The following is a 13,668-nucleotide window of genomic DNA, read 5'->3' on the forward strand; positions in this document are numbered from 1 at the left end:
AATACATGATTGTGTTTACAAAGCAACATCTGTAGCTGAAAAGCTGTTTGTAAGCCAGCCAGCCCTTTCTACTCTACTCCTGTCCTGTCGATTTGGCACTTTCCTTCACAGCCTTCTATATCAAGCGTGAGGCCCTGTTTGATTTCCCTATTTTTTCTTTTTCTTTTTTTTTTTAATAGTTTTATAGTTAACTCTGACTGAAGAATCCCTTCTTGAGTGGTAAAATGTTATACTGATGAGCTATATGAATAACTACTTGTTTTTAAGTTGATATCTGTAACTTGGAGGATATCTGTGTGACATTCTAGTGAGCCATCAGAAAACATTTTTTTGAAATGAATAATTAAATGAATGTGCCTTTTGAAAATAGAAGTTATTGAGATTTTACCAATTCAGCTGAATTGAAAAATCGGTCTGAAATTTGAGTCTGCTTAATATATTTCAAAGTAACTTGGTTTTGTTCTAGATGTTTTTGTTAAAAAAAGAACCAGACTCTTAATTGGTTGAGGAATTTTGACTGGATCAAATTGCGCATTTAAAAAGTAATATTTTACTGTTTAAGCATAATGTATTCATGTATTTTTAATATTTTCTTATATTATAAAATAAATGAATAAAATCTCTGATGCCACCTTGCCTTCCTAATGATAAATGAACTGAAATTTCTGAGCTTCAGGACTAACGTTTGTAGGGCTAATTTTCAGTCATCTATATGATCAATTGCGTTGATTTGTGTGTATGTGTGTGACAAAATTTTGTTTCAGAATGCACATCCTTATTTCCTAGTCTCCATTTAAAGATATGATTTATATCACTTAAACCAATTCCACTTGGGCTGGTGCTTTTTTGGTTGGTTGGGAACTTCCACCTTGAAAGTAGCTGAGTTTTCATATCTTAGTAGAAGGATGGTAGAACAAAGTTAGCATTTCATGGTTTTATAACCTACCATCCTAATTGGGAACTGTGAAAAAGCATACAAAAAGAGAAACAAAATATCTTTACCCAGGATCAGGGCCTAAAATAGTCTCTTTGTAGACTCTAAATTATATCATTGGCTCCAGGATGGCTCTGATTGGTAGTTTAGGTCAGTTTATTAAAAATTGGTAAAACAGGGTATCTTAAATGTTTTCTATTTTAACTTGAAACCTATAAATATGCGTTTATTTATCAGTTTTTTGGTCATCATAACCTTTGTTCAGTATCTCAGGAAGCTACTCATTCTTTTGAAAAAGTAGTTTTTATATGCATCACAGATTCCTGGACTCATTGAGACTAAAGGGTGAATTTTATAGACATAGACGTTCAATTTAAAATATTTTAATTCAGAAACTAAGATAGTGAGATATGGCTTTTAAAGCATTTCATGATGGAACAGCCAGCACTTACTCCTTTTTTCAAAGTTTGGGTTAGAATGGGAAGAAAAATGTTGATCTTCTAAGGCAACTTTTGGAGTATAGAGGATGATCAAAGTAAATTTTACCAGAATTTTAAATATAGTAGCACTTGTTAGTCAATTCAGAAGTGATCATGGAAAACCATGGTTATTCTTACTAGCATTGGTAGAAAAATATGATGAAGAAATTGGAAATTTAAGATTCAGTCTCTTCCTCAGTAGAGGTTGAAAGTAGGAACTCATGTATTCAAATAAAATTTAAAATAAGGTTGAAAATATTTAACTATATGTTAATAGCAGAACAGGTACTCTTTAAGTATTTGTCTGTTTAAATATCTTAAGATTATGTTATAATCTTACATATAATCTATGTGATTATATCATCAAAAAGACCATTGAAGCCCACATTAGGTACTTGTGAAATAAGATTTTTGATTAGTTCTTGTAATTACTACATTTTTCTGCTGTTTGCAACGTTTACTGAATTCTAGTTTAATAAATGTATGGTCAGCCTCTGCCTAGAGAATCAGGTCTATTATTTATTATGCCAGGTTGAAATATTTTGAGTATTTTTTTCCCTCAAAGAATTCTTAGTGTTTTTCCCTGTGTTCTCTATTTGTACTTATCTTCAATCTGGAACAGCTGGTTGAGTATCCTGCTACTATCTATTCCTCAACACCCCCAGCCCACTGTAGGCTGGCCACATTCCAGGCCATCATCTTTAGTGTTTTTCTGTAGGACTCATAGATAACATTTACAAAACTCACGAAGCCACATGTAATAGCTGTGGTCCAAATTTCAGAAGGTTTGTAAAGTAATGTTCTTTAACATTTAATTTAGTCTGGAGTTTGATGTTGTATTAATACCCAATAACTTCTTGATTTGATTCTCTAATATTAATTATTTTGCCATTGCACAAAATGATGCCCTTTTTTTTCTCATGGAAGTGTTAGGTTGTAAGATTTCTTTTGTATAAGCTGATGTGGGGCAACTGGTGTTTTGAGGATTTACTTTTATTATTCTATCAATGTGTGAAAGTATCTATGATTAATTTCATGTCATCTCAAGTATAACGTGTCAAGAGCACAATTATTTTACGAACAAGAGACTTATTAGACCAAGGAATTTTTATTATGTTGTTTAAGCTTTTATGATTACAAAAAAAAGAAAATCAGGCTGGGCTCAGTGGCTCACACTTGTAATCCCAGCACTTTGGGAGGCTGAGGCAGGCAGATCATGAGGTCAGGAGTTCAAGACCAGCCGGACCAACATGGTGAAACCCCATCTCTACTGAAAATACAAAAAAAAAAAAATTAGCCGGGCATGGTGGTGTGCGCCTATAATCCCGGCTGCTCAGGAGGCTGTGGCAGGGGAATCACTGGAACCTAGGAGGCGGAGGTTGCAGTGAGCCGAGATTGTGCCTCTGCACTCCAGACTGGGCAACAGAGTGAAACTACATCTCAAAAGAAAAGAAAGAAAGAAAGAGAGAGAGAGAGAGAGAGAGAGAGGGAGGTGGGGAGGGAGAGAGAGAGGAGAGAGAGAAAGAAAATCAGCCTCCTTTTGGCAAAAGAGAATTTATTGAAATGAGGCACATAGATTGGAAGCAGAAAACAAACAGGAACAGAGACTGGCTGTTTTTTGTCCCTCTGCTATTCTCTTTTAGCTGGTCAGTCTTTTCTATATTGCTCTGTCTAAAATCTCGAAAGACCTCTGGTTGACTTACTAGGAAGCATCAGTGTCCATCATGCCAAGCCAGCTAATACGTGGCTACCCTAATTGCAGATGGGCTACCTCTTAGTTGAGTGCCTACCTCTGCTCTAGTCCACAGCCATTCCTGCACAAAGAATAACAGCAATGCTATGGGGACCACGAGTGGGGCAATTTAAATAGAAGGGAACATTAGATGGCAACCATGGTAATGCACATAGTAGATCTTCCCTCAACCTTTGCATTCTAACCCCCTCAGGCTTTTTTCCCCTTCAGTAAAGCTTCTGAGTCATCCTTGCTCATTGCTTTCATTTTCTAACTTCCCATTCATTTGTCAGTTTATTTGGTATAGTCCCTGCCACCACCATTACCCTAAATCTGTTGTCTCAGCTGTCCTCAAGATTTCATAGTTGCCCCATTTCAGTTAGGCACATTTTAGACCTAACCACTCTTCATTATTTAAGATTATTGACCTTTTTTTTTTTCTTTTCTTGAAACTTTATCCTCCGTTATTTTTAACACATCACTTTCTTCTCGATTTCTTATCTCTTTGGTCATTCATTCTTAATCTCCTTTTCCAGCTCATAACATACATCCCAATATTTCCCACAGTTCTGTCCTTATATTGTCAGGTGTGTCCAATCTTTTGGCTTCCCTGGGTCACATTGGAAGAATTGTCTTGTGTCACACATAAAATACACTAACACAAACAATGGCTGATGAGCTAAAAAAAAAAAAAAAAAAAAAAATCACACACAAAAATTTATAATGTTTTAAGAAAGTTTACGAATTTGTGTTGGGCTGCATTCAAAGCCATCCTGGGCTGCATGCACCCTGGGGGCTGTGGGTTGGACAAGCTTGTTACAGGTTTTCTGTTGCTATATTACAATAACCCTGTTATAAAAATTCATTATTTTGTCATGCAAAGCATACTTTTGCCTAGTGAGCATTGGTTCCTTTTGCAGTTACTCACAAATCATGTTGATATAACCCTGTCTAGAATTTTCTTCAAAGATGCTTTCTTCTATACAGTGAGGTGTCAAAATATGCCTATTCTTCTGAAATTTGAAGAAACCTTTTTACAATGTTTATTTCATTTACTTTATAATTTATGGTAGGGTTTGTTCATTCTCATTATGCTTCAGACTTACACTTGAAATAGCTGTTAACAATTTGGTCATTTCTGGCCCAGGCTGTCATTCCTCTTCATTCCCTATTATTACTATCTCCATTCAAATTTCATTTCTTCCAGTAGGCCTGGTTTAGCTTCCAGTATTTCTACCCTTTATTCTATTCCCTAGACTGCTACCATAGTGATTTTTTTCTAAAATACAGATATGATCTTGTCATTTCTTGCTTAGAAGTGCTCAATGATTTTTCTCTATCTCTGTGCAGGATAGAATCTATACTCTGTAGCCTGAAGGCCTCATAACATGGCCACTACCTACCTTCCCAGTCATATCTTGCTGGACTTTTCTCCCTTTCTGATTCTATATTCCAACTACACTGCTCCCTAAATCCTACTGTTGCTTAGTCTTAGATAACATTCATGACAGTTGTCAGTGAAAAAATGCCCTCTATATGTTAAATTATTGTAGATATTTACAGCAAAGTTAACAAAGGAGGGACCATTTATTATACAAGCATGACTAACCTTCTTTTACAAATTGGTTACTTTCTTATAACTGTCAAATTCGTGTGTCCAATTTGGCATTTGTTCCTCCTATTATTAAGATTTTCTGAGAGAACAAAATATACAAATAAGCAAACTTACCCCAGTTGTTAATAAAATTCTTATTTAAGCATCCTAATATATATAATAAGGAATGATTTACTTTTTCAAATATGTAACCTGTTTAGATTTCATTTTCCTAATCAACACACTAGTTTTGTGTACTTGAACAAATTGCTTTAATTTACCAATATTATGCAAATTACATAATTTACTGACTATTTTATAGAAAGATACTGTGTATCACTGTCTTACCTCTCTTTTCAATTTTTTCTCTTATCTTTGAGACTCTATAAATCCACTAGACATTAGAACTGATAGTTGTTGAATAACTGTTAATTGAATTCTTAGTTTTTATTATTTGGAGATCCCACAAGTGAACTAAGCGATATTCTTTGAGACTTCTTTTATTAAGAAGAGGTGAAGGAAGGGGGAAGAAAAGAAAAGAAAATGTTAAAGTCTTTCCCAGATGGCTTAGGACATCAGAAGTTTCCCTAAAGTACACTTAGTTGTTCTGCTTATGTAATATTCTCTGGTTACGTGAATTGCTCCTAAAGAGATTAAATTTAACTCAACATACATCTATAAAAGTAGAGATTACATCAACCACAAAGGGTTGTTGTGAAAATAGGCTGATGTGTTCAACACACCTACTGTCACATGCTAAGCCCTTAATTAGTGACAGCTGCTATAGTGAGAGACTGTAATGTAAGTGTTAAGAATACAGATTTCATGGTCATTCGAACTGGAATTTGAATCCTGGCTTCCCATTTATCAGCTCTGTGAACATGGGCATGGAAATTCAATTTCCCCATCTATAAAATGGAGTGTAAATACATATAGGAATGTTATAATGTATTAAAGTGGCTAGTATAGTAGTAGGTATATAACAAGTACTCAACAAATGACTTGTTTCCTAACACAGAAATACTAACCCAGACATTACTGAGCTGAAATCTAGCGAAGAATCATGGACCAAGCAAAACCAAATTACAATAAAATCTATGAACAGCCAAAAATGTCACACCAAAAAAATGCATATGTGTTTTTCCTTTACTCATGAAAGTGTCCTTCAGGTTCCCATTTAGTGTCCATTACATCACTGTTGCTTGTTAGGTCACTTTAGGTGAGTCTCAGACAGTTCCACTTTCCTTTTCTGTGAAATAAAGGAGTTAGCTAATTTCTAAAAGTCTCTTAATTCCAGAGACTTTTTAATTCTATGTGTATAGTATCTGAAATTTATTCTCTTTGGGCTCCTTTATATTTTCTTTAAAAAGTAAATTTAAAGTATAGCACCTATGCACAAGATTCACTGTATGACAAGCTCTGTGATGAACTTCTAGTCCAGCGTGAAGGGCCAATATTAGAATGATTATAATTTTAGTGGAACAATGTGAATAAATTACAAGAACAAATAAGAATGATTGGTTTTATAGAAATGGTGAACACTGGAAAAAGCTTCAGAAACAAGTTGTGATAGGCTATTCTGCAGTTACAAATTAGCCCCAAGTTTCAGTGTTTGAAAACTGTTAAGGTTTATTATTGCTAATGGTATGGTCTAACATTGGTCAGGATTGGCTGTTTCACATAGTCACTCAAGAACCCAAGCTAACAGATGCTCTAGCATCTCAACTCAGCCTGGATGGTTGCCAGTTGAGGAAAATAGAGAAAAGCTAGAGTTTTGCCCCAGTCTTAAATGCATTGGTACGTTCGGACTCAGAAATGACAGGTGTCATTTCCACTTGTGGCCTATTAGAATGAATCAGATGGCTCTACCTAACTGTAAGATAATGAGGAATTTAGGGAGCATAAATGCTTCTGCTATATTATATGAGTGAATTCTGAAAAGGTAAATGGCAATCAGTCTGGTAAATTAAGAAGGAGGAGATGAAAAAGAAACTCTTCCTCTACTGTGAAAGTGAAGACGTTACCTTCGGAATTAAAAAGTAGATGTTAAAGAAGTTAGCTACTGTATTTTCTTAAGCATCTGGAAATTGGAACATAGCATAAAAACATCTCAGAGAGCTGAGAATAAGCCCTGAGGCAGCTCTATAGCTTAATCTTGCGCTTCAAAGTATGTGTAAAGATTTTTTATATAATTACAAAGTACTGATTAATTAAATATGAACTATGAATTTTAAAGGGTTGTTATTTTGTGAAAGATGTGTTAATGAATAGATTCCATGTTTTAGAAGATTGCTGTTACCTGTGCCTAAGGATCCCAAAGTGCTTAGCACTACTTCTAAAAAAAAAAATCCTGGTATACCCAATCACAGTGCTTAGAAAAAAAATAATTCTAAAGGGTTATCTTTTTACCTGAACTTATAAAGTTACATCAAATGAGAGGATAGCCTTCAGTGAATCAGCCTGTAAGGTATTACATGCATGCTATTTATTAAAAATAATATTTATAGAGATCACAAAATTAGTATTATTTAAATGCATACTTAAAATAGTAGTTAACATTAATGGAGGGTGTGCAATGTGCAAGAACCAACGCTAATTATATGCATTATCTCTGTTAAATCTTACAATAACTCTATAAGATAGGTACTGTTGTTATTCCCATTTCCAAACTTCTCAGTTTGTAAGTGGATAGATAATAAGGCTGTTTTATATATGAGACAGTTAAGTCCTAGAAAAGGTAAGTCAAATTCATATACGTTTTTATCTATTGACTACTCGTCATCAAATTAAAATCTCTTATAAATGTTTGTGATTTTTGCAATAAAATAATTTATAGGTAGTAGGAAGTATACTGCAATGTTAACTTTTCTGTTTTTAGGGTTTGGACAGAGGAGCCAAAGGCCAAATTTCCACTTTCAGCAGTTTTATTTCAGCTATTAGCCCGAAGAAAGAAGCCGCTGAAAACAGAAGTTCACCTGCACATCTTGTTTTCCCTAACATCAAGAATGGTAAATAATTTTTAAATATATTTTGGCTAAACATATATCATTAAATTATTTAAAAAGTAGATGTTAATTACTCAGCATTGTTCTGATAGGTCTAGTTAATACAACAAAAAGAAGCTGTATATGTATTTACCAGAAGCAGCAAAATCTTTATTTTTAGGTGAATGTTACCTAGAGTAAGAGAATGAAATACAAAACTCATGAATAATAAGCAACTTTGATTAGAGAGGTGGCTACATCATAAATAAAATAATGTACATATATATTTTCTATATTATATAAATGTATATATACAAATATTTAATGGATATCCCATATTTGAGCAGTAATCAATAAGAAGACTTTATGGAAAATATATGAAATACTTAGCAATAAACCTAAAAGGAAATGTGTAAATCTATTTGGAGAAAGCTGTAAAACTGTTATCTAAAGACTAAAAGGTAGTTTGAATGGAAAAGCTTATAGATATTATAAAGATGTAACATAGGTAAAAAGATAAATGGAAAAAATGTACATTATTTATAGTAGTGATATTTGAAGCAATGTGTATTAGTTAGCTAAATTATGTTAATCTGTACTGCAAATATTATGCTTCTATTAAGAAAAATATGATATGTGTGTAAAGTGACTAGGAGAAATGCCCACAATACATTGTAAAATAAAAAAAGTAAGTTACATCATTATAGGTAGAATATGAATCCAACGTTTTCAAGTGCAGGGAAACCTTTTGTACTTTGAGCGTAGAAGGGTGCTCACCAATCTGTTAATGGGTTCCTCAGGGAGGTAGAATTGTGTGTATATTATTAATGTTTTTTATGTAACTCTATATTGTTTTATCACAGGAAATGTACATTATTTAAATACTTCTAAGTTCCCCTCACCTTGTAACAAGACAAAACAAACCTTCAAAGGCTTAAATGCCCCTCACACCCTAACCAAGCAAAACAAACCTAGAAATATTTAAAGACATATTTTCTGGTAAATTACCCGTGTCCATAAGCTGCATGTGGTATAAATTATTCTTGCACAGAGATTTTCTGTTTGACAGTCTAAGCCAGTGCTAGACCTGTTCTACATTCTTATAGGTTAGTATTTATATTGCCTCATTTTTGAACATTTGCTTTTAGTAACTTCTTTCTTTTATTTATTTGCATACACACACACACACACACACACACACACACCCCTCCATCACGCCAATATTGCCCTAAGGAGGCACCTTTGAGTTCACACTCTGATTTCCATCTACTCCGTTCCTTCTATACTAATGTCTTGATCTCTGAAGTCAGTTTGCCAACTCATATGCCTACAAGTTTTTGAGTGGCCATATTGACTCTTAATATGGTCCACTTATTTGAGCTTCCATCAGTGTCTGCTTCCCTCTCATCTGCGCCTGTCTTGTGGAATCTGGACTTACCCCCAACTTGAACTTGGGGTATCTGCATAAATGACTCTGACTCTAGATGAGCAGATCTTTTAGCAGACTTCCTCTATCTTATTAGAACTCCTGGTACTGAATTTTCCTAGCTGTTCTATCTGGATGCCACTTGAATTCAGTTGTGACATGGAGTTTATTTGTTAGGGGCACTGCAGAAGTAATTCTTTCAGTGAATAGAAAGTTAGACTACATCTTCCAAATGTAAGCATGTTTATAGTTCCTTGATGTTTTGGGAAGCTTCTCTTACTTTCCAATAAGATTGTTTTTTCAAAGATGCCTCATTTTTGGCAGTTATTATAATTTTCCTCCCTCTTCTCTGGTAGCAGGACCTATGCTGGGTTTCTCTAACAGCTTGTTTCCCTGTCTGATCAACTGGTATTAGGGAAACTGCAAAAACCCAGCGTGGGTTCACCTAACAGCTGAGGAATGCCTTTCCTCCCTGTGGATCACATGACTAGGTATGCCTGTCAAATTGGCTGTCCTTTTAGAAATACGTGAGAAGTGTAGGAGTTTTACCTACTGTAACAGCTGCTAGTGATGATATCTCTTCAGAGAAACAACCTGGATGATAAGTGATAGAGAAGAGAAAGTTAGCACTACATCATCCCTTACTCTCTTGTGTCTTCCTTTCTAAAGTTATGATGCCCCTTTCACACTTAATTGAAACATTTTTAAGTAGCACAGAATATCTTTAAAAGAAATGAAGCCATTCTTCCCCAAACTTTAAAAAATGTCTTTCCAGTCTAGGTAGTTCAGAAAAGAGTAGCTGTGAACTCTGGCATTTACCTTGAGAGCAAGCTCATAGCCAGCTCAGCCGATTTCATGAGTTTAGTGGAACCTTGATATGACCTAATGAATTCTGTAGTTTTTACACACCCTGGAGAAAAGCATACTATGATCTTTGTCACTCTGAAGTAGCCAGGGAAGAACAAGTGGTCTTCAGCTGAAATTGCAATTGGATCTGTGTTTGAGTCCTGTGATCTTCACAGGTCAAGTACCCCAGAGTTTCACATTTTCTCTAAGAGCAACTTGAAGGGCAAGTGTTAGAAGAAACCTAGCACAGGGCTTGTTATTTGCGGAAAGCAAAGGACTTGCCACATAAGGATTCCTACCTTAGAAGAGGTATTTTCAAGTCCCAAATAACTCTGTCTACAGGTTTCCTTAAAGAATGAACTGGTTTTAGACTAAATCTCTAAGATCTTTCCCTAGGTCAGAGTGGGTAACTTGGATTTGACTTTTCTTAACTCTTCCTATGGGAAGAGTAATTTTTTCTTTTTTATATTAAAGATAACTTTTTATTGAATAGGTAACACATCTATGTGTTTCAAAAATCAAAACTATAAAAATAAATATGTTTCAGACATCTCACTTTCACTCTCTTTTCTGTTGTCTCTTGTATTCTTTCCTGTGGTTTTTCAGGCAAATGCAAACAAATATAAATAAATATTTATATTTATTTATATATCATTTTCCACCTTTGGTGGGTAACTATGTATGCATTGTCCAGAACCTTGCTTTTTGTCCAGTTCATGTATTCTAGATATCTTTCTGTATCAGTACATAGAAAATTTCTTTATTATTTTTTACAAATATATTCCATTGTATTGGATGTACATTGTATTAGAGTAAGTAAACTGGATTTATTTACTCAGATCCCTATTAAAATAAGTGATTTGTGTCCATTATTTTGTTATTGCAGATAATACCATAATGAATGACTCTGTACACATGTTGCTTTGTTCATCTGCAGGTATATCTATAGGATATTTCTAGAAGTGGGGTTGTTGGGTCCAGGAGTAAATGCATGTACAGTCTCCTTGAGTTTGAATCCATCTGTTTGTTTCCAGGACCTAGCATTCATGGTACATGTAGTCTATACTTAGTTAATAATTTACTGAATGAGGTAATGAATGGGAGGCACTTTTTCTGGGTTTCTGGCATGTTTACCCTGTTGGAATGTTAAACCGATCTCAAGGCTGTAATAAATTGTGTAATTTATGTCCAAATTAAGACATCTATTTCACTAAAGATAACTTTATAGAGAGGGGACTTTCGAATATTTTTATAACTAGGCTCATAAAAGAACATTTCACCCTTGCTTTTATCACAGTTTGACAAACACACATCATTGAACTTAGTAAAAAGCACGTCTCTAAAATCTAATGAATGTATTTGCCTTATTTGGCTCTGATGGCTAAAGTCCTGTGAGTCAGACTTTTTTTTCCTGTCTTTCTTCCTTTCTCTCTCCCACCTTCAATTTTATTTTTTGCCAAATGTTCAGAAAGTCATCCTATAGACAATAGTGTAAAAACCACTTGTTATGACTAATCCATTCTGGTCTTTCCTTGTTTCAGCTGCCTGCCACTACTGAAGTAGTCATAAGCAGCACCAAAGTACTAAACTAATACAGGGATCCTTCAACTTGTATCTCATTTATTATTACCTGGCTGATACTCACACATTGTCAGTTAAGAACCGAGTCTTTGGCTCAACTACTACCTATAACTGCCAATGTGATCTTAAACAGATAACTTTGCCCTCTTGTTTTTTATTGTGTCAAAACATTTATAGAATGAGGAAATTGGGCATGGTGAGTCATAAAGTGTCATTTTACACCTAAGTTTTATTATTTAAATGGTTAATTTTCCACTATATTGATTTTGCTTGATGCTTGCTGAATTTTTGTTGTTGTTGTTGTTCTTTTTTTTTTTTTTTTGGACATCTTATAGTTTAATGGCTCCTACACCCATGTTAATTTAGTTTTCCATTTTATTATTTGTTTTTATACATATACATAGTATAAGGTTTGGCATCATTCAATAGTGGGAATAACATGAGTTTTGTAGCTTCTCAGGCTGGGTTTGAATTCTGGCTCTGTAACATACAAACTGTACAATCCTAGAAAATTTATTTAACCTCTCTGTGCTTATTTTCTCATCTGTAAAACTGGATAATAAAGAAGCTACCTGAGGAAGTTGTAAAGATATGGATGAAAGCATTTAAAAAGTATTTAATTCTGTATCTTAGGAAGTTCAGTACATGTTATGACAATGTATATAGATGAGCAGTTTAGTTGTGGAGGAAGGTATTATCATGGGGCAGGAACATTACTCTTAGCAACTGATGGCACACATTTTAAAAATCCAAAATGTGTTATACATGCAGAAGACTATAATCAACATTTAATAATAAAATTAAAACCCAAGAACTCAGCACTCAAGAGCAGTACTGGCACTATAAAAGCCCCAGGGAACCCAACCCAATCACATTGCCCCACCCTTCTGTCCAGAGGTTGACTATTGTTCCCTTTTTTATAGTTCCCTCTGTATGAATGAGTCCTCAGGAACAAAGGACACCTCTTGGGACATGTGGCAGAGCTGCAGTTGAGACTATTAGATGTCTGTCAGAAAGACTCCTCCAACTGTCAAAAGCACTGTAGCTTCAATCTGTGAGGTAACCTGAGTGTCATTAGCTGAGTCAGCAGAGAAAGAAGAGGAGAACAGGGACTTCTTGACCCCCCCACCCTGGCAAGCCAGGAATAAGAAGTAGGCTCACCTGTACATTCTGTCTTCAGTTTAAAAAGAGTACAAAGGCAGTCAGGGTCTTGGTGATGACAAGTATCAACATTGTTAAATTTCAGGCCACTCAGTTTCAGTCTGTATGGAGTGCAGCTCCCACCTCAGACCACCGTGATTCCTGTTCCTTTGAATTAGAGGTCTGTCTACCTCTGTCTCTGTCTCTCTGGAAGCTTGTCGAGCCATCTCTTGTCTTGGAAGTTTTGAAATTGCACAGCGTTGTGCCTTGGTGTGGGTTTGTATTCATCCCTTGTGCTGTATACTCGGTCTAGCAGCTTCATGTCCTTAAATCCCAGAAAAGTTTCTTGAATTATTTTGTTGAATTATTTTGTTGATGATGATCCTCTGTTTTTTTTATCCTTTCTTTCTGGATCTCCTGTTATTCAAAAGCCAGACTTTCTGGACTCTTAATTTTCTTTTTTACTTGTATTTCTCTTCTCTTTTGCTTTATGATTTAGGAAATTTTCTCAAAACTCTTCTACTGAGTATCTTACTTCTATTATGCCTTTAATTGTGAAGAATTTTTCCCCACTGAATCTTTCTTTTTTATAGTACCCTTTTATTTCATGGTTGTACTATATTTTATTCCTCTGAGAAAGCTAGTAATAGGTTTAAAATTTTTTTTTCTTCTCCCTGCATGGTTTCTGATTCCTCCATGTTGCTTTTGTCTCTTTGTTTTGGTCTCTGTCCTCCATATTGGAGGCTGTTATTAGAAGTTTGGTAGTCTTTGATTTTCTGCTCATGGTTAATGAGGGAACCAAGATGGATGATTGGAAGGTGAGGCATAAATAAGATTTGTTGACCATAAGCTTTATTATGAGGCTATTTGGGTGGCCTGTTGATTGAGGAACCCTGATATCCGTATCTTTAGTTATTTCTTCTTAGCCTAATCAGATTCCCCATGAAAGTGT

At 34.9% G+C, this 13,668-nt stretch overlaps 1 protein-coding gene and 1 long non-coding RNA gene across 4 annotated transcripts in view; one reads left to right on the forward strand and one right to left on the reverse strand.

Annotated features, from left to right (window-relative positions):
• The window catches only part of LOC112632128, a 207,747-nt gene that overhangs the window by 103,328 nt on the left and 90,751 nt on the right, over window positions 1-13,668 (reverse strand). The gene's annotated exons all lie outside the window — the stretch shown is intronic.
• HECTD2 (HECT domain E3 ubiquitin protein ligase 2) overlaps window positions 1-13,668 on the forward strand; it is a 92,710-nt gene that overhangs the window by 7,430 nt on the left and 71,612 nt on the right. For all 3 annotated transcript variants that reach the window (XM_025397867.1, XM_025397865.1, XM_025397866.1), the window contains exon 2: window positions 7,618-7,747. Coding sequence is in view for 2 of the 3 variants with exons in the window: in XM_025397865.1 (XP_025253650.1) it covers window positions 7,618-7,747 (130 nt within the window). In the remaining variant the exon portion in view is untranslated. The remainder of the gene's footprint in view (window positions 1-7,617; window positions 7,748-13,668) is intronic.

This window comes from Theropithecus gelada, chromosome 9 (genome assembly GCF_003255815.1).
Source record: "Theropithecus gelada isolate Dixy chromosome 9, Tgel_1.0, whole genome shotgun sequence".
In the NCBI taxonomy this organism is placed as follows: Eukaryota; Metazoa; Chordata; class Mammalia; order Primates; family Cercopithecidae; genus Theropithecus; species Theropithecus gelada.